The sequence below is a fragment of the Hyperolius riggenbachi genome, chromosome 10 (assembly GCF_040937935.1).
Source record: "Hyperolius riggenbachi isolate aHypRig1 chromosome 10, aHypRig1.pri, whole genome shotgun sequence".
NCBI classification, from domain to species: domain Eukaryota; kingdom Metazoa; phylum Chordata; class Amphibia; order Anura; family Hyperoliidae; genus Hyperolius; species Hyperolius riggenbachi.
Window position 1 is genome coordinate 76,801,423 of NC_090655.1, and position 20,493 is coordinate 76,821,915.

Consider the following 20,493-nt stretch of genomic DNA (forward strand, 5'->3'; position numbering starts at 1 on the left):
ATAAATTGGCCGCTAAATGAATAAAATCAATCCATCTTCCACAACAGACCACAACGGATATGTTGACAGAACCAACGTTAAGTATGGGATCCATTCAGTGTGTCCATTATGGTGATGGAACACAAAATCCATCCTGCATGACTATTCTGCTGTGAACAAGGTAAACACTCTTCAGAAGGACTGAATCCGATGTACGAAACAAGTTCTTATAAATAAAGAGGACACCGATGAAAATGGATACATTTATTTTAAGTGATATATATATATATTTTGTTTCCAAATAGCTGCTTTTATACACATTTTTTTTAATTTTTTTTATAAATTAAAACCCACCACCCACAAAAATAATAATAAAAAAAATATATATAAAGGAAGGAAAACACTTTGGGTTTTGTCACCTTATGAAAAGTCATGAACGGAAGCACAAAGTTACAGCAGACCTGTTAGTAACAGCAGCTCACAAGACAACAGTCTTACGGCACAAGAGGTCCAAGGCGAGTCATCAGCAGGCACTTGAGACAAAAACACTGCAGAGACAAGCTGCTCTCTGAGAAATTCATGGAAAAACCATGACATTTACAATAGGCACAATGAACATAAGGCTCCAGACGCAGTTGTTGTATTGTGTGTTTGCTTCTGTCCGACAGCGCCGCACTCATCACCCTCTACCTTACTGTAGGAAGAGCATGTCACTGATGGGTTCCTTGTAAAAGGCCGTATCAACAATAAGGAGTCACCTAGCCTGCACCTAGTGCACCATGGTTCATAAGGGCAGCACCATAGCACAACACCTAAAATGTATGCTTACTTATTACTTTGCGTATTTAGATACCCATAGGACAGTGTTTCTCAAACCTGTTCTAGTGACTCCCCAACAATGCATGTTTTGCAGGCAGCCTCACTTATGCCAAACCACCACCTATGCACAGGTGAGGTAATTAGTGTCTGAGCTCGGTGGATTCCACGTAGCTGGGACACTAATTACTCCACTTGTGCATAGGTGAGGCTGCCTGCAAAACATGCACTGTTGGGGAGTCGCGAGGACAGGTTTAAGAAACACTGCCATAGGAAGGTCCAACAATCTCCTGTAAAGCACTACCATATTCACTTTTTGGCAGATAACAATATTAGGACTGTATAGTTTATTCCTGTCATGGTTGAAAACATCTGAAGTTCCTAAAAGCCACCCAGAACAACCTCATTTTAGTTTTGATTTTTGGTACATTATAGAGAAAAATAATGAAAATAAAGGGGGCTCTATTCTCTTTAAACCAGGACTACGGGTAGATTTAGCCATCTCTAACCACTAGCATGTTCTTTAACAGTGTTCTCCCCAGGCTCTTTTAGCCGGGTGCTCCACCCAGCTGTCATTGGCTCACCTCCTCATACATCTCCTATGCAGCACTGCTCTGGTTGAGCCCCACCCAGCTACTTTTTCACAACACCCAGCTGTACAAGATTTCTGGGGAGAACACTGATCAATTTAAAAATGATCAGGTCCTCAAAGTAACTCTTGATACCTGAAGCTGCAGTTACAGAACCTCTCTGGTGCCCATATATATTGCACATGGCTGGATCTCACTCAAATAAGACCACAGCGGGGATGGTGCTGTGACAATTAATGGCAGCCAATGTCACTAGCCTTTAAAGGGAACCTAAACTGAGCAGGATATGGATTTTTCCTTTTAAAATAATACCAGTTGCCTGACTCTCCTGCTGATCATGTATCCCCCCAGAGATAGAGACAGCAGGCGGAGACAACAGCTAGAGAAGCCATTAAACTTAATTCAAGTTGATTTAAGTCCTAACATCAGCATCAGAGATCACCAATTGGTTGAATCAATTCAAGAGCTGCCTGGTCATAAGAGTTGACAGCGCTGTTTGACAGAAGCACACGAACCATAGCCAAGAAGTACAGAGCCTAAAGTGGGACTACAGTCTAAATTAGCACTTTTCAGACCTTTTCTTAAATCTCACCGACAACTTGTGTATTTTCACACTAGTCAAGATCAATTTCTCCCACTAACTTTCTCTATAAATAGAAACCAACAGGATGTGGGCGCGATATAGGATCACAATTGCAGCTTGCCAATCAGAAACCTGCACATGTAGTTATGATGTAGACTGAAGTATTTGCATGGCCATACTTGTATGTCCCGATTAGCTGGTACAGTTGAGACTTGAGAAAAGGTTTGGGAAACGCTGCTCTAAAAGACTGACAGCAAGTAGATTCTATCTTTGTATAAAAGTAAATATAAATGTCTACTTTTCTGTTAGTGGCACTGGCAACAAATGTGCAAATTATATCAGCAGTCACGGAATGGTGGCATGAGGCAACGACATTTCCATTACCAGAGTGGTCCAGCAACAAATGGCTAACTGTTAAATGTAAATACTGTTCTATTGGTAAAATCAGTTGAAGGACAAAATGCGTATCCAACTCGGCTTTTGGCCAGCCACAGTAAAAGTTCAATCGGTTGGCCACAGCTACACCTTGTGTAAACTTGCAGACACATCCGCTGTGAGGGCGACAAGGCACTCCATGCCAATCGTGGCATGATTACATTTACTCAATGCACAATTCCTTACAGTAAAGAAAATGGTCTCTCCCTTTTTGCTTCGGCTGTAGAAGTGAAAAGCCTTCCATCTTGGGAATGCGTTCACGTAACATGTGTCACCAAAGTGTATGGTACAACAGATCTCATGGAAATCCCGATTCCTCACGGCTTCTCAGAGGGTATGTGGCAGGTATGCATACTGTACATTATGTGGATGAAAACGGGATAAAATTGTAGCTAGTCCAGTTCAATGTCCTTGATTGACCTTAGACATCAGTGACTGGTAGACTGGCATCATCTATGTCGACAACTCCCGTGTCTGGTAGACTACTAGATGTGGCGTTGGACAACAAAGGGGTCACTTGGCTAGTCTGGTTTCCTGCAGAGAGAGACGTGATCTTGGGATGTCCTGGCTGGTTCTTGGTAAGGGTGCTAGAGTCATCCCTGTCCCGATACGGAGGCCCGGGGTCAGAGTACTGAAGTCGGGCGGCCGAGTGAGGGAGATTGAAGGAGCGAAAAGAGGAGCTGAGCTCGGAGTAAGAGGTGAGGGCCTCCTGTAAGGAACCACAAAATCGGGTTAATATACAACCACAGCTAATAACAGCATGTTAGTAAGTCAGTGTCAGCCTTAAAATCTGTAACAGCCAGGGAGTAAGTCAGCAACTGTAAGATCAAGAAGCAAGGAAAGCGATTAGATAAACTAGATTATTCCCTCATGCCCTTACACGAGTGGGCTGAAGATGAAGGAGTTCATGGTCACCTGACCTGAAGGGAGCCAAATCGGTTTTAAAAAATACTTTGATGAGCAATTACATTGACACACTACATTGTTCTTAATTACCACTTCAAGACATGTTCAGGCAGAGCTGCAAAAGGCTGTTAGGGTTATAAGTGTAACACAAAGCAGTTTAATGGAATGATCAGTGTTTCCCTGAAATGATGCATGCTCTGTCGCTTTCCTAACATGTTGCATGCAAGTAAAAACCAACACAGTGCATTACAAAAAGGTGTATAAAATCCAGTGGTGGCCTGATGACTGCTGATGAGTGAATGGCAATTGTTTAGAGATGGGGGTGGGTTACATGGCGGGGAAGATAGCGAATGGTCAGTATGGTGGGCATGCACGGCTGCCCGTATACCTCGGAATACAGGGGTTTGAAAGACGTCTGACCTGTCGCATCTGCGGGGAGACAGGGCAGGGTGGGAATTAGATACACCTTAAGGAGAGTAGAATAAAGAGGGGAAAAAAAGAGAAAGGGAAAGAAGAGATGAAAGACAAGAAAACCATCTGCTGGCAGAGATGAATCAAATTGTGTGAAATGAAAATTGTACATTTATCTATAGAACTATTAACCTCATTGGCGGTATGAACGAGCCTGACTTGTCCAGGGAAAAATAGCTGAAACCGATATGGACGAGCCAGGCTCGTCCAGCAGTTCTAAGGCCTGTTCAGTTTTTCCTGCATGCATTTTTGATCATTACAATTCCCATACTTATGCAAATGTTTGCATGCTCTGGATACCTGGGTGTGAAAATTCGCACACAAACATGAATTTGAATGCAAAAACCCGCATACGAAAAACCAAATGTTTTCTACCAAAAAGACTGGGTAAATTGTGCCATGGCAGAAATGAAAAATTAGATTAAATGTATTTTCTTGACATGGTTTTGTGTTTGAAACTTTAATCATACTCAAAATGTAAACTAGACCCTTGCTTGACACATTTTGGGAAGTTATAAGCAAAAGTTCCATAAAAAAATTAATTGAACCGCTTTTTGCACAGAAATCCAGCCAGAGTTGAATGCCAGGGATCTATCCTAGGCTTTGGTGCATAGTATGAACCAGGAACCAAAGCACCTATATAAAAGCCTCATAACACATTTATATAACCAGGAAAGCCCATTGGTTTCCCAGTCTTTGAATAACCTACTGATTTCATCGAATATCAATCATTTACTACCTGCCACAGTCTCAGCAGGTCTTTTTTATAATGATCTAATAGGCCTCTCCCTGCCACAGCTTCACCGCAATACCAAACTGTGCAGCCACTGCAGTACCAAGCTGCATAGCTCCATCCCTGAGCAGTTCCTGCACAATCTAACCCCAAGAGAACACCTGCCATAATCCCCCTTTCCTCTCAAAGCCCCAAGACCCCTTTCACACTGTATAAGAAAAAGGTAAAAAAATGTTAAACCCAGCAGGGTCCTCGAATAATAAAAAAGAGAAAACATTTTAACAAACCCAGCAAGGTTCTCTAATACTTACTGGCCACAGAAAGTCAATTGGGAATTTGCCGATATGAAAAATTTTGCATTTGGAGTCCCTAAGCGAGAAATTCCCACCAATTAAAGTTGCATAGCTGGTTTCCAGGCAATGCCTGTACTTTATGTGTGGGGTTTGGGTGGACACCTGGCATTACATTTTGGGGGCAAACATGGTTCCTGCTATCTACAAAATACTGCTAAAGATGTCAGAGCTTAAAGGACAACTGTAGCGAGAGGTATATGGAGGCTGCCATATTTATTTCCTTTGAAGCAATACCAGTTGCCTGGCTGTTCTGCTGATCCTCTGCCTCTAATACTAGCTGTAGACCCTGAACAAGCATGCAGCAGATCAGGCATTTCAGATATTATTGTCAGATCAGACAAGATTAGCTGCATGCTTGTTTCTGGTGTTGTTCAGACACTACTGCAGCCAAATAGAGCAGCAGAGCTGCCAGGCAACTGGTATTGTTTAAAAGGAAATAAATATGGCAGCCTCCATATTCTTCTCACTTCAGTTGTAATCTAATGAACTTATGAAATCCATATATATTCTAATATGCATGAGAGAAATATCAGCTGGTCATGGATACCGCCATTTCCTAAGATAAAAGATTTATAACACACACAAAAAAGCCAGTTAGGAAGGAGAAAGTAGATGGAAGGAAAATGAAAACAGATGAAACTCTGATATCAACAAAGAGAGGGAATAAAAAAAAAAAGTCATGTGAATTTATTATCCAACATAAAATCTTATTTACACAGAAAGATGTACGTTTGCCAGTGACTCAGGCACAGTGCATTTTTACAGACAATCAAAGCTGCCAATGCTGACTTGTTTTTAAAGGGATACGGAGCAGCTTTTAAAAACACAATTTGCACTTACTTTGTGCTTCCTCCAGCCCACCGTAGGCTGTGAGGCCCCCGGCATCCTCCTGGCTCCTCTCCCGGTCCCACAGGCGCCTGTGTTAAGTATGAGTCTGCCTGGGGGACCGAGAGAGGAGCCAAGAGGATGCTGGGGGACCTCACGGTCTACAGTGGGCTGGAGGAAACCCCAGGTAAATGCAAACAATTGTGTTGTTAAAAGCTGCTCAGTATCCCTTTAAATGTGCTTGTCCTAGGGTTCCCTTGAGTTGGTCAATACGATGCTAATAATTTTAGCCTGCAGGCAATCTAAAGGCCCGTAGGCACTCTAGATGAAAGGTAGCTGATAACCCGGCCTGTGTACAGCAGTCCCCGACTGTCACGCGGCCAGCAATTCAACAGGCAGATCAACGTGGTCGAGCCTCAGCCGCTAGTGTTGGTCTCTGTAATGACACACCTGCGCTGCTTTATTGGCTGCTTTTTTGCACCACTCTACACCACTAGAATATACAGTATATGGTATGTGAAAAATGTATAGACACTGAGGAAGGTGAAGACCAAACTGATGCAATAACTGCTTGAGACAGTAGAAAATGTATATACTGAGTTCAGATCTGTTAAATACTAGGTAAAATTTTCATTCCATCAAGCCTTGCTTCACAATAAGAGCAGTTTCAGAACGTTCAGATTGAAGGCATTACCAGTGCGTGTTTGTGACAGGTTTGCTTTAATCAGCCTCTGTCACAAAGCAAGATGACTGAGTGAACATGGGCCGAGCTTCACTGATCCAAAAAGTGTGCGCAACAAGGGAATCAGACTAAAGTTTGGTACACACAACCAATTTTGATTGGCCAATCACTAACTAATTTTACCACCTCCATGTAGTATGAGAGCTTACTTACAATCTGTTCATACTATTCAAAGCCCTCATACTATATGATGTTGGTAAAATTGGACAATCATTGGCCCAATCAAAATTGTGTGTGTGTACCAGACATTAAAAAACGACTACTTAATTAAACTATTTAACCAATTACAAATTTTTTTTTTTAACATACACTTGAAAGAGATACTGAAGGGAAAAAAAAATATATGATTTGATTTGTATGTGTAGTACAGCTAAGAAATAAAACATTAGGAGCAGAGACATAAGTCTAATATTGTTTCCAGTACAGGAAGAGTTAAGAAACTCCAATTGTTATCTATGCAATAGAGCCATTGAGCTCCACGACTTTCAAAGTCGCAGAGAGCTGTGTCTTCTGAAGCTTGTTATCTCAACTGTCAGTCACTGTATTTTGTTTCTCTCTCCAAAGAACAGTTCAATAATTCACTCGCCTGCTCTGTAAAATTATTTAGAATGCTGAGTAGTGTGTAAACTGCAAATGTTAGAGAATGATGCAATGTTATAAACAAACAAACAAAACCCACTATATAACTGAAAATAAAATTATGAGAATATTTTCTTTGCTACTAATGTTGCAGTAATTATCCGTACTACACAACCAATTCATTATATCATCATTTGAAAAACTATCAGAAATCTGATTGGACCTGTTGGAAATCAACTTGTCAATCTGACGGGAAATTGCCTTGTGCGTCACCTTCATTTTAACAAGATTTTAAGTATAAATGCAATGTAAGTTCCCAGGACAAGTGGCTGTGGATAGTACTGTGACCAGAGAGGGAATATGGAATTTCTACACAAGTGACATTACTTTGAAATAAAAGCCGGTACAATAACTACCGTATATGGGCATTGAGGGGTTGGGTAAAAAAAATGTTGATGGTTTTTAACTGTTATGCCAGATTGTAATTTTCAGTTAACCTTAGTGGTGAGCAAAATGATTTCCTTAAAAAAAAACTGATCTGAGAGGGATATGGAGTCTGCCATATTTTTGTTTTTAAACAATGTACATTGCCTAGCTGTCCTGCTAATCATCAACCTCTAATACTATAAGCCAGAGATCCGAAACAAGCACCTAGATCAGATGTTTCTGACTCGAGTGTGACTGCATTTGCCGTATGTAAGGTTCAGGTGTGTGATTCAAATAAATATGGCAGCCTCCATATCCTTCTCAGGTCAGTTGTCCTTTAAATTCTTATTAGCCCCACCCAGGAAGAAGAAGGTGAGGTTTTCAAAGCAAAGCTACTAGTAGCTTATCCATATACTCAGCAGAGCAGCTGGGGTAATCATTATAAGCTAACTAGCGTGTAAGGAGAATTTCTTGCTCGTTGAGAATCTTAAAAAGAGTTTTGATATTGGCCCATTGTGTTTTTAATGCTCCCCAAGTAAAACTGACTGGCGAGTAGCAGTGCCCCTTTAGAGTCATTAGTTGAACCATCAAGCAGCGGCTAGCACTAGCATGGACTCTCTACACACACCAACACACTTGGAAAGGTGAGCGGTGGAATTTTCTCATAAGATTGAGACTTGTACACACACTGAAGCTAGCACTGCTCTGCTGCTCTCCCACGTACAATGCAGTCCTGTGTGGATGGGGAACTGAAATAGATTGTGGGAGTCACATGTCTGCAGACAACACACAGGAAACCAAATTACCCACAGGCCATAGTGTAACGTGCCCCGCATGCCTATGCATCATCAGTAAGTCCACACCATGGCTGCACACACACAGAGCTACTAGCATCCTCCACCCCAGAGCGAAACCTACAGAGGCTGCAGATCTGGCTGGCCCTCGCTGTGCCACAATAGCCCCGGATATGGCACGGATCCAGCTGTTCATTTCTTCTGGACTGTCAGCCTGGCAGAAAGGAAGACAAAACAGACATTATATGTAGGATACTCATGCTAAATTATCTTCCACATTCCACACTTCTTCTCTTAACACACATATCAGTCAGGTAAACAGAGCAGTAAGGCTGGGTTGCATGGTTACTGCTGGTAGAAATAGAAAATCCTATCTCTAGATATTTATACCCAGAGTCACGGGGTTAAAGGAAACCTGATGCGAGATGAATATGGAGGGTGTCGCTGTTGACTTCCTTTTAAACTACTACTTCTCTGGCTGTTGTGCCAGTTCTCTTCCGTTCATATTTCCTGACATGCTGACCCAGAAGGAGAAGACAGACCAACCCTCTGGCTGCATTGCTTGCTGCAGGTGGGACTCAAAAGCCACTGAAGATCCACATGACAGCCTGGCAGTCAGAATTTGTTTTTACCTTAAAGGGGACACAACTCAGAACCTCCTCTCTGCTCTATGAAATACACAACAGCATAATAACCTTTAAACAAAAAAAAATATTTGTTATAGCTTATACAAATCCTAAAACAAATCTGCACTGTTTCTACTTCCGAGTTCATGGAAACAGATATATTGTTAACAGCCTGTGCTTTCAAATGAGCTTATCTGCCATCTCTGCTATGGCAGTCAGATGACCAAGGGGGCAGATCAAATTACAACTTGTGATTAGACACAAATGAGGGGGAATTAAACAGGCTAAACTCTCTAAATACATACAGAGTGCATTTCTCGGTTTTCCTTCTGTCCTGTGAAAAAGTTCAGGTCCACTTGAAGAAAGTGGCAGCCCCCATTATACTTCTCACTTCAAGTTTCCCTTACTTGTGATCGCTGATATTGCTGAATGCACTGCATAAAGTCGGACCGCCACTTGTGTTTGCAAATCGCTATCGCTCTGCATTTTGTACACGATTTCCAGTGTTTTGCAAAGCTATTTTTTTTTTTAAGGTGCTTGTGTTTGCAGAGCGATTGTGATTAAAATGCTTTATTTATTTTTTTGCTCCGGTAGTGAAATCACTGCAAAATTGCACAGTGATTTTGCAGCGTTTGTCTCTTTTGTATTGGAGAGCAAGTGATCAGTAAACTTTGTAGTTTAAATAAAGGAGAACATTTTTTTAAAAAGTTCTCCAAAGGTAAAAATGGAGCTCCCATAAACTGTATATGCCAGAAAAGGAGGCTTAAAGATGAGAGAGTAAGAAGATTCTGCAGCACCAGTTGCCAGTTATGTGATCATGTCAGCACAGTGACGACAGTAGCAGCAGAGGCGCAATCTTTTCCTGTGCTGGATAAATAGTCAATGTGGGTCAAAAGCAAAACTTGTGAATCTGCTAATATTTGCACTCTCACTGATGAGAATACCTCCTGTGGTATTCACTCAGCAGATCCTCCTAATACTGAAGAGCACTCCACTACTGCATTAGAGAAGCTCCATGACAGGATGAAGCTTTCCAGCCACTACGCCGCAGCTAGAACACTCATAAATTAGTTTAAAAACGCAAAATGAATGATATATTACCAAAGCATTTTTTTACAGTCACGTGCACAGACACTGGTAGCGGCAGCGTGTCTCCTGGCAATCTCTAGGACAGTTGCTGCAGAGGTTACCGAGGGCAGTTGGTACCAAATGATGCTGCAGCAACAGCAAGTTTAAAGAGAAACTCTGACCAAGAATTGAACATTATCTCAATCAATAGCGGATACCTCCTTTACATAAGAAATCTACTGGTATTCCTTTTCACAAACAGACCATCAGGGGGCACTGTATGGCTGATATTGTGGTGAAACCCCTGCCACAAAGAAATTCTAAGTACCTACTCTTGGCAGTTTCCTGACTGTGAACCTTGCTGTATTGTGGGAAATAGCTGTTTACAGCTGTTTTCAACTGCCAAAACAGCAAGCAGCAGCTACATACATCACTTGCCAGCAGTAAAAATAAATGTCAGAATATAAATCAGGGATTTAAAATATTTTACAATGGGCAAACACTGACTAAATCCTTTATACATAATTATTGTAAAAATTAAGCACTGTTTTTACTACATTATTTTCACTAGAGTTCCTCTTTAAATTATATCAACTGGTCTCATGCTCTAGCATCATATTGCAGGAAGAGCAATACAGATCTATACAGGTTTACATTGCTGGAGGTGTGGCCTAGTTGGCATCAACTCTACAGGAGAATATTAGAAGCAAATGTGTTGGATATTTAAAAAGAGAACCCAAGTTGAATCTTGGGTCAAAGTTAAATACTTACCTAAAAAGAGGGAAGCCCCTGGATCCTGCAAAGGTTTTCCAAGCCTTCCTCTGCCGCTGCTCGGGACCCTCCTGCACATCCTGGCAGCACTCCTCTTCGTGCAGGAGCACGGCCGTGTTGCACTGCGCAAGCACAGCCACACCTGTGCAGTAGCACAGAGCCCCTTGTGGATGAGCAGCTCCGGCTTACTGTGCAGGCGCAGCTGTGCTTGTGCAGGTGCAGTCCAGCCACGCTTGTGCTTGATGAGGAGCGTGGATTCCAACAAAAAGTTGTTTCTTTGGGGGGTCCGTGCTCGGCAATGGTGGCCCTCAGGACAGCATGGGAAGCCTGTACAGGATTCAAAGACTTCCCTTTCCTTAGGAAACGTTTTAACTTTTGACCAAAGGTTTGCCTTGGGTACACTTAAACACTTGTGGCTGCTACAGATCCCGGGCGTGTGCGACTGCCCACAGTCATTATTTTCATGAAATGGTTTATGTGACCCATTTTCTCATCACCATCCGTACACGAATAGTTTCAGACTGTTAGAAGAACACAATGAAAGTGGTGCCCTAAGGAGTGGTATTTTCAAACACAAAAGCTGACTTCCTGTGCAGTTATACCACAGAACAAAGCCACAAGTGCATTTTGCCGTCTCCCTTTGACGCTATTATTTTTATGATTATGAAGCATTTCTACAATGCTGACATTTGCCACAGGGCATTACAGCGGTTGTGTCCTGCTGGAGCTGCTCACTGCAGGAACTTCTATATGGTGTAATTAGGTGGGCTGCTGAAGGGGACACCAGGAATCACACTAGGTATTTACTCAGGACCATCACAAATTATTTTTGGGGATAATTAAAATCTAGGGTAAGTGTGTAGCTTAACGTTGGCCTCTTTCACACGGGAGGTGCTGCCAGACACTTGCTAGTGCTCAGTATGGGGGTGGAGAGCTGAACCCCCCCCCCCCCCCCCCCAAGAAGGAAACAAGCCTTTCACTGTGAAGTCACCATGAATCAGCTGCTTGCAACAAACAATTTCTTCTATACGGAAACATGTAGTTTCATGCTAAGCCCAGCAGGTGTAGCACAGCATGGTGATGAGGCAGAGCTGAACCTGGAATCTTTTGCACCTCACAATAATGAAACAGTGGAAGAAAGATCCCTTCAGAGCAGAGACTTATAGCTATCAACTGTCCCTTTTTCAGAGGGGCATTCCCACTTGGGGAACTAAATCTCTCTGACCCTTTCAGGACTGATGCCCAGATCTATGTAAATATGTATTTTTTAAATATGTATTTTTCTACTTTAACCACTTCACACCTGAGGGGTTTTAACCCTGAAACACCAGAGCAGTTTTCACCTTTCAGCACTCCTTCCATTCATTCGTCTATAACTTTATCATTACTTATCACAATGAAATTAACTATATCTTGTTTTTTTCCCAATAATTAGGCTTTCTTTAGGTGGGACATTATGCCAAGAATTATTTTATTCTAAATATGTTTTAATGTGAAAATGGGCAAAAATGTGGGAAAAAATGCATTATTTTTCAGTTTTTGGCCATTATAGTTTATAAATAATGCATGCTACTGTAATTAAAACCCATTAAATGTATTTGCCCTTTTTTCCCGTTTATAAAACCGTTTAAATTATGTCCCTATCACAATGTCTGGAGCCAATATTTTATTTGGAAATAAAGGTGCATTTTTTTTTCAGTTTTGCGTCCATCCCTAATTACAAGCCCATAGTTTATAAAGTAACAGTGTTACACCCTCTTGACATAAATATTTAAAACGTTCAGTCCCTAAGGTAACTATTTATTTGCCCGTTTGTCTCGGTTATTATACCATTTAAATGTTGTCCCTATCACAATGTATGGCGCCAATATTTGGAAATAAAGGTGCATTGTTTCCGTTTTGCGTCCATCACTATTTGCAAGCTTATAAATTTAAAAATGTTTGTAGTATACCCCCTTCAAATGCATATTTAAAAAGTTCAGACCCTTAGGTAACTAGTTATGTCTATTTTTTTTTTTTTTTTTTTTTTTTTTTTAATTGTAATTTTTTTTTTCCATTAAAAATTTTATTTGGGTAATATTTTGGTGTGGGACATAAACAGTAAATTTTTAGTGTTGTTGTATGTGTAAATTGTAATGTAAAAAATATGTAGATGTAGTTTTACTATTTGGCCACAAGATGGCCACCTTCATTTTTGTTTTCCCTCCTTGTACTTCTCCCTAAGCGGAAGTACAAGGGGGATGCAAAATTTTTTCCGGGCAGAACTGAAGCCTCATGTGTGAGCGCTTCGGTTTTTCTGCGGGGGACAGGAATCAGGAACCATGTTCCCGTTCACTGATCCCAGGGCTACCGGGGGACACCACAGGGGCGCACCCGCGATCGCGCGCCGAAGCGCAGCACAGCAGCCGCCCGGACGTGAGCTTCACGTCCGGGCTGCCGAAATGGTTAAACTATACCAGTTGCCTGGCAGTCCTTTTGATCTATTTGGCTGCCCTAGTGTCTGAATCACACCAGAAACAAGCATGCAGCTAATCTTGTCAGATCTGGCAATAATGTCAGAAACACCTGATCTGCTGCATGCTTGTGCAGGGTCTATGGCTAAAAGTATTAAAGGCGGAGGATCAGCAGGGCTGCCAGACAACTGGTATTGCTTAAAAGGAAATGAATATGGCTCCCTCCATAAACCTCTCACTTCAGTACAAACGATGCAATTTTCTGACAGATTTACTGTGTATCAGATCTGATTTCCGATCGATTTTTCATAGAAGTGATCGGAAAAATCTATAAAAAAAAAATCGATCGGAAATGTTGGAAATAATAGATCCGACAGTAAATCTGTCAGAAAATTGCATCATGAGTACCAAGCATTAAGGTCGCATTCCCAGTGGGACGTTGCAGGGCTGCGTTATAAAGTCTTATAACGCAGCTTACCGCACTGCAAGGATAATCCTATGGGCCGTTCACAGTGCGACGTTACTGTCGCATTGAAAAAATGTTGCATTGTGGTAACTCACTGCTTGCAGTGCGTTACCTCTAAATGCAGACACGTTGCAACTTTATCGTTGCATTAAAACGCAACATCCCACTGTGAATGCGATCTAAAGGATACCTTAGTCCTATATATAATAAGAAATGGACAAGAAAATGGCAAAGACTTACCGCACCTCCCGTGGCCCAGTGACTCCTTCTAATCATCTGTACACGGCCTGTTGTAATACCTTGGTGGGCGGGGTCGGCGCAGGTCCCCGGGAGTATGCGCGCACTCCCGCAGGAAGACGTAGCCGGTGCGTGTGGTCACCAGGTGCCATAGTGGCCATACTGCGCATACTCGTGTGCCCTGGCTACGTTTTCCTACAGGAGTGTGCGTGTACTTCCGGTAAACACTTGTGTTCTGGTCACCTTTAAATGTTAGTTCGGTTCTCCTTTTGTTAGAGGAACATAATCCAAGTTTTTGTTCCTTCGGAAATTTTTGAAGCAATAACCCAAATATGATTTGTATGAAAAAGTGCCAGTAATTGTATTGCCAATATTATGCCCTGTGGGCGCACAAGAATATAAGTATGTTCAGTTTGGAAAACCATAATGCAAATATGATGATTTGCAATACTGAACATGACCTAACATGACCCTTTGTAATGATCAGATCACATTAAATATTTGTCTTTTTATTCCATACTGGCATATAAAGAGGCAAGTTTGCATACTCGGGCAAGTTTGCCTAAGGCAAAAAAGTCTAGAACTGGCCCTGACAATGTACTTACACCAGGCAAATTCACAGTGGCACCAATATCTCAAGCGTTTCGTTTGCAACTGAATCAACTAGTAAAGTGTGTGGTATGGGTGACAATTTTACTTACAGCAGTCAACTTTTTTCACATGTCTCAGCAAATAAGGATCTGAAATTATGCAAAAGCAATGTTCCCTATACAGCACACAGGGGATGCTTATAAAATACAGCCCACATCTCATCATAGAATAGTACATACCTGTACAAAGAATATTCTCGAAGTTGTCACAATTTCAAACAAATTGTCCCTCATCATGATGTCACTGTAGGAACAAGAAGAATATTTTAGGTGTTTTTGCTTACCTATGTCAAGTTATTTTAGTGTATGCCAAGGATGGTCAATGAGATGCAAATAATTCTGAGCTGTTGCATGATTATGCAACTATATACAAATTTACATAGCTTGAAAACAGACCATTCGAATTCCACCATGGCAGGATTCAATTGGTCCAATTTCAAGCTGCGTACATATTTGCATAATCCTGATTCCAATAACCAGCATGGAACGCTCTTACTTCCGGGCGGAAGCTGACAAATGACACGATCCTCTCCCGGAAGGATGGGTGAGCGGCAGGGATGGGCACGCCGAGCAACATGGGAAGGATCTCTTTATGTTTAAAAACAGCGGAAGCTGACGTCCCGGCGTGCGCATTGCCTCTGAAGACGCTCAGGAGAGCGAAACGGTCGTAAGGCGGCCCCTATCGCTCCCACCTCACCCCACAGCCATCAAATATCAGGTAGGATTACTTGTACAAACTGTACTCACTGCTGACTGCCTATTGCTGACTGCTTTTTGCATTAGCCGGACAAATAAAGCTACTTTTATGCTGATTGCTTTGCATGTGCCGACCTATTCTCTACATATACTATATTGAACTGTTCTGTCTTCAAGACCTGAGCACGCAATTTTACAGCATTTATACCCGATATATCCACCTCATAAGCAATCTAAACATTGATGATATGGTTTCACTGAGCTCTGCAGTGCCGGTTATTTGTATCTATTCTGGGAATAATCCTGATTCCTGCAGCAACTCATAATTATTGCCACCTTATTGACGTTCAATCCATAGATTGTTATGCCAATCCCTATATACAATCTCAAGCATAACCTTGGCTCTGGGAACAAACGTCTCTTTTCATCTATTCTTCCCATCTTCACCACCTCCCAGGTTTCGGACTTCAGAGGCCTTTCCTCTCTTGTGGAAATCTATTCCATAATCCACTAGCCAATTGCCATCCCTCAAGATTTACAAACGATTCTTTAAAACTCTGTGCTTCAGGCAAGCATACAATAACCTCAGCCACTGCATCATCTAACAACCCAGCTTGGTCTCACCCTCTTCTACTTAGACACGACTCATATACAGCTTCACTTCATCTTGTGTTTTAACCCCCTTCTTGCTTCACCTTCTGGGGACAGCTGCAAGTAAATCCTATGCCGCGCTTGTGGCTGCCTAACTGCTGCGGCATAGGATTTACGCCACCTGCTCTTTCCGCTCCCGCCGTGATCATGCGCACCTGAGAGGGGAGATTAAGTTATCATATGACAGCCGACATCTCCCCTTACTGATCAGGAGCCATGGCGATTGGCTCCTGATCACGTGATCACTACGATCGCCGGCCGATCGTAGTGATCACTGTTGAACAGCACCGGTAGGAGGGAAAGAAAAGGATGGGACTCACCTTCCTGACATTCCCCCGGCGATCGTCACATGCCTCCGCTCTGGCCGCATCCCTGCTTGCTCTGACTCTAATGTCGGGTCCTGGCTTGATGACATCATCAAGCCGGGACACAGAGCATAGCTTCACTGCGAGCAGGGATGCTGAGTGGAGCTGCTCGTTGCAGGACCCTGGAAGGTGAGTAATAGCTGCTAGTTATACTGGGGACACCAATGCCTAGCTATCTATACTGGGGATATAGCTGCCTGCATGTAAAATGCTTTGGTCTCTAAGGGGGGTTAGGCAGCTGGTCCCCAGAAGGTTAACGCAAACCTTAACTAGCTTATAAGAAAAAAAATTCACTTGCCTAGGGCTTCCACCAGCCCCCTGCAAACGGTCTGTGCCCGTGATGGGAAAAAACAATCCTCAGGTCCCCCGCAGTTAGCCAGTTTAGTGGGCCAGTGCACCCTGTGCGGACCCTGTCTGCGCGTTCCTCGAACTGGCTCCCGTCTCTGTGGCTGTCCTGTGCATGTGGCCACGGAGACGGGAGCGCGATCGAGGGACGCACGCAGGCACACTGGCCGAAAATTAAACTGGCTGCCTGCGGGGGACCGTAGGATCAGTTTGTCCCTGCGCAGGCACAGGACATCTGCAGCGGGCTAGTGGAAGCCCCAGGTAAGTGAAACCTTATTTTACAGGTCAATTAAGGTTCACTTTAAGATGACTGTAGACCATGTGATAGGTGCTTGAAATTGACCAGGCATAGAAATGAATTGAACACATTGTACCACCAATGCCGTGCAATGCAACGCAGCTGTTGATACCTCACCACACCCTCCCTCCCTATACATAATCAGCAATCACTCCTTTTTCTGATCATAATTCAATCAGGCCCTAATTATTTAGACGTTTACTGGAACAATCAAATTATACCTTGGCGGGATTAGATTGGTACATTTTCAAGTTGCATACATTTGCATTGAGAATTGGCATAATCCTGCCTCAACTTGGAATTACCGTAATACAGAGACGACCGCTGCTGTTGCCGTTGGATCGCGGCGAGGTGAGTGCTGCACACAGCCCTCCTGGCAGTATCCACGAGTGTAGCATAGGGTTACCACTAACTGCTGTTAAAAGTAACCCCGAGCTACACTCGGGAATACCACCAAGGAGATTAATAAAAAGCATTAAGGAATGTTTGAGAAGCATTCATACCCAACTATGATGTACTCCAAAGCAATATGTATGCTGAGATCAATGCTCTCGACCAGCGCTCAGCCGAAATCAATCCAACTGGCTAATCGATGTTCAAGTCATACAGACACTTTAGTAACAAATATCTATTAAAACTAGGACATTCGTTTGGAATGGGAGGAAGAGCCTCTACTGGCATCAAAAGAATGAGCAGTGGGTGGTTGACAGCTGCATAGCTGTGTGCTGCATCAAGCAGTTTAAAGCAAACCTCAGGTGAAAAAAAAAGACTTATGATATAATGAATTGCATTTGTAGTACGCATAATGAATAGAACAATAGTAGCAAAGAAAAAAAAAAGTCTCTTATTTTTATTTTCAGTTATATAGCTTTTATAGCATTGCATCATTCTGTCAATGTTGCACACCACACTCTTATTTTTTTTAAAGATTCTTTATTTAGAGTATTTTTACATATCAAACAAAGAACAGAACACAACAAAAAGAATAGACAACATACTATGCATGGTATCGGACTATACATAGGCAGCAGTCCGCCGTCAGTGCCGGACTGGAAAGGTTTGCAGCACAGTATGTACATACAACGAGCATATGATATAACCTAATGAGCCCAACCAGGAGTGATTATCAGTAAGTGCTACGTCAACAATTCTCTGAACCACATGGCTGCACCCATGTGTGCAGGGATGATATCCCAACCTAAGCCCCCGGTAAGGGGGAATGGGGATCGGGGCGGGTCCGGGGCCCAATGGGAACAAACACCCGGGCCCACCCAGCTACTAACATCGAGAATCAATTCGGGATTCCAGCTACACGGAGGAATGTTTTAACCTAGCGGGTAGCAGGAGAGACTGTGTCTCTCCAACCCTGCATTTCCTCAACATAGAAACATCTAATACTATTCACCTAAGAAAAGGCGTCAGGAAAGAGAAGACAGAGGAGAGAAGAAGAAAATATGAGAGAAAGAGAAGAGTAAGGGTAGGAGTGTAAGCTCATATTCCCGGGAAATGCTAAATGAGGGGCATAAAGCATGTCTTACTGTGTATGGCCGGGAGTATGGGGGGGAGAGGAGGGCAAGCGGAACTGGTCATCTACATGTGTCCCAATGTCCATAGGTGTCTACCACCGAGATTCAGGCTTAAGAATTTTAAGGGTTTTGCACAGGCCTTTGGGTATATTCCGCAAACTCGTCTGTTTCCTCATATTCGTGCCATGGGGCCCATGTGCGGCTGAATTGCTCTTCTTTGCCGTGCATAGATTGAGTGAGGTTCTCCAGTCTTTTAATATGTTGGATCTCTAGGAGCCATTCTTTGACTGAGGGTGCGGATGGGGATTTCCAGTGGCGTGCAATTAACAACCTAGCCGCATTAATTAGATGTTTGGATAGTGATTTTTTTGTATCTACTTAGGCTCCTGGGAGTATTGTGGATCAAATAATAAGCTGGGTCTAAGGAAGATTCCACTCCAGTTACCTTAGCTATAATTGCCTTCACCGAGTCCCAATACACAGCAAGATTTGGGCAGTCCCAGAAAATGTGTAGAAAAGTTCCCTGTTGGAGCCCACATCTCCAGCAAAGTGGACTTACGGTAGAAAACATTTTATGTAACTTGGCAGGTGTGTGATACCATTGTGTGAACATTTTGTAGCCTGACTCCTGTATCTGAGCAGCAATTGATGTTTTTTGTGCAAGAATAGTCACTTTCTGCCACTGGGAATCGGAGAAGACAGTGCCTAATGTTTCCTCCCATCTGGAGCGTATGTAAAGTGCTGGGTCCCCATAGGTAGATAGCATAGTATATATCTGTGAGATGCCTCTTGTGATGTAGCCCTCACCTGCGCACAGAGCCTCAAATCGTGACAGGGTGCGAGAGAGTTGTTGCTTGGTTCCTAAGCTTAAGAGGTAATGTCTAAATTGCAATAAGGGCCAGCTGTCTAGTGAGGGATTTTTTCTCTGAGCTCGGAGGTCTCCTAAATCTAACCATCTCCCTTCTTTTAGCAACTGTCCCGCCCTTAAGGTATAGTTCCCACGCCAGTGTGGATATGCCCTTCTGCACATGCCGGGTGGGAACCCAGGATTATCCAATAGCGGAATCAGAGGGGAAGGGGATTCCGATAGCAACCCTTTTTTATTATATTTTGTAAACAACTGAAGCGTGTGGGATGCCAAAGGATATAAGATGCCCGTGGTTGTAGGTTTGACAGGAGCCCATGTCAGGTGTCTTAGCGAGGGATGAGTTAGGTCGTGTTCCATTGTAACCCACTGTTTAAGAGGTTCATGCCTATGCCAGTCAACGATCCGCACCAGGGTCGCTGCCGCATGATAGAGCTGTAAATTCGGGATGGCCAGGCCTCCTCTCTCCTTGGGGAGGATAGAGGCAGAGTATCGTATTCTCGGAGGCTTGTTCCGCCAAATGAAGCGCCGGAAGCATTGTCTGATTTCTTTAAAATATGAGGCCGGTAGTGCTACAGGGAGGGTCTGAAATAAGTAGAGGAAGCGGGGGAGTATGTTCATTTTTATAATGTTAATGCGTCCAAACCATGAAAATTTGGAGACATCCCAGCGCTGCAAGTCTAATTTTACCCTATTTAGCATGGGTTTAAAATTAAGCTGAAAGATATCGATAGGATTGCTAGGGATTTTAGTACCAAGGTACGTTAATGCTCGAGTTGACCATTTGAAGGGGAAGTTTGATTCTAGTCTTCCTTGGAGTTCTGGATCTAAATTAACATTTAGTGCCTCAGACTTATTGTAGTTGATTTTAAAGTTAGATAATAGTCCATATCTATGGAATTCTTTCAACAGATTTGGTAGGGAAATGTGGGGGTTGGTTATGTAAAAAAGGAGATCGTCTGCGTAGGCAGCGATCTTATGTTCTGCCGAGGGTAATCTGAGCCCCTGTATGTCCCCGTTGGATCGTATGGTTCTTAGGAAGGGTTCCAGGGTAATGGCAAATATGAAGGGCGAAAGGGGGCAACCCTGGCGCGTACCATTTGAGATCGAAAAAGGGTCTGACAGTTCACCATTGATTTTTATGCGTGCAGAGGGCCTTGAATATAGGGCCATGATATGGGAAAGCATAGAGTGGGGTAACCTAATATGTTGCAGGGTACCCTGGATAAAGTCCCACCGGACAC

At 42.9% G+C, this 20,493-nt stretch overlaps 1 protein-coding gene across 3 annotated transcripts in view; it reads right to left on the reverse strand.

Moving 5' to 3' along the window:
• Nucleotides 1-242: 242 nt before the first annotated feature.
• The window catches only part of PLEKHA1 (pleckstrin homology domain containing A1), a 117,189-nt gene continuing 96,938 nt past the window's right edge, over nucleotides 243-20,493 (reverse strand). Inside the window, exons 10-13 of one of the 3 annotated variants that reach the window (XM_068258528.1) lie at nucleotides 14,684-14,747; nucleotides 8,357-8,446; nucleotides 3,698-3,775; nucleotides 243-3,112 (exon numbers count right to left, since the gene is read on the reverse strand). In XM_068258528.1, coding sequence (XP_068114629.1) covers nucleotides 2,825-3,112; nucleotides 3,698-3,775; nucleotides 8,357-8,446; nucleotides 14,684-14,747 — 520 coding nt within the window. In that variant the 3' untranslated portion in view covers nucleotides 243-2,824. The remainder of the gene's footprint in view (nucleotides 3,113-3,697; nucleotides 3,776-8,356; nucleotides 8,447-14,683; nucleotides 14,748-20,493) is intronic. The other 2 variants (XM_068258530.1, XM_068258529.1) reach the window with 2 other exon arrangements.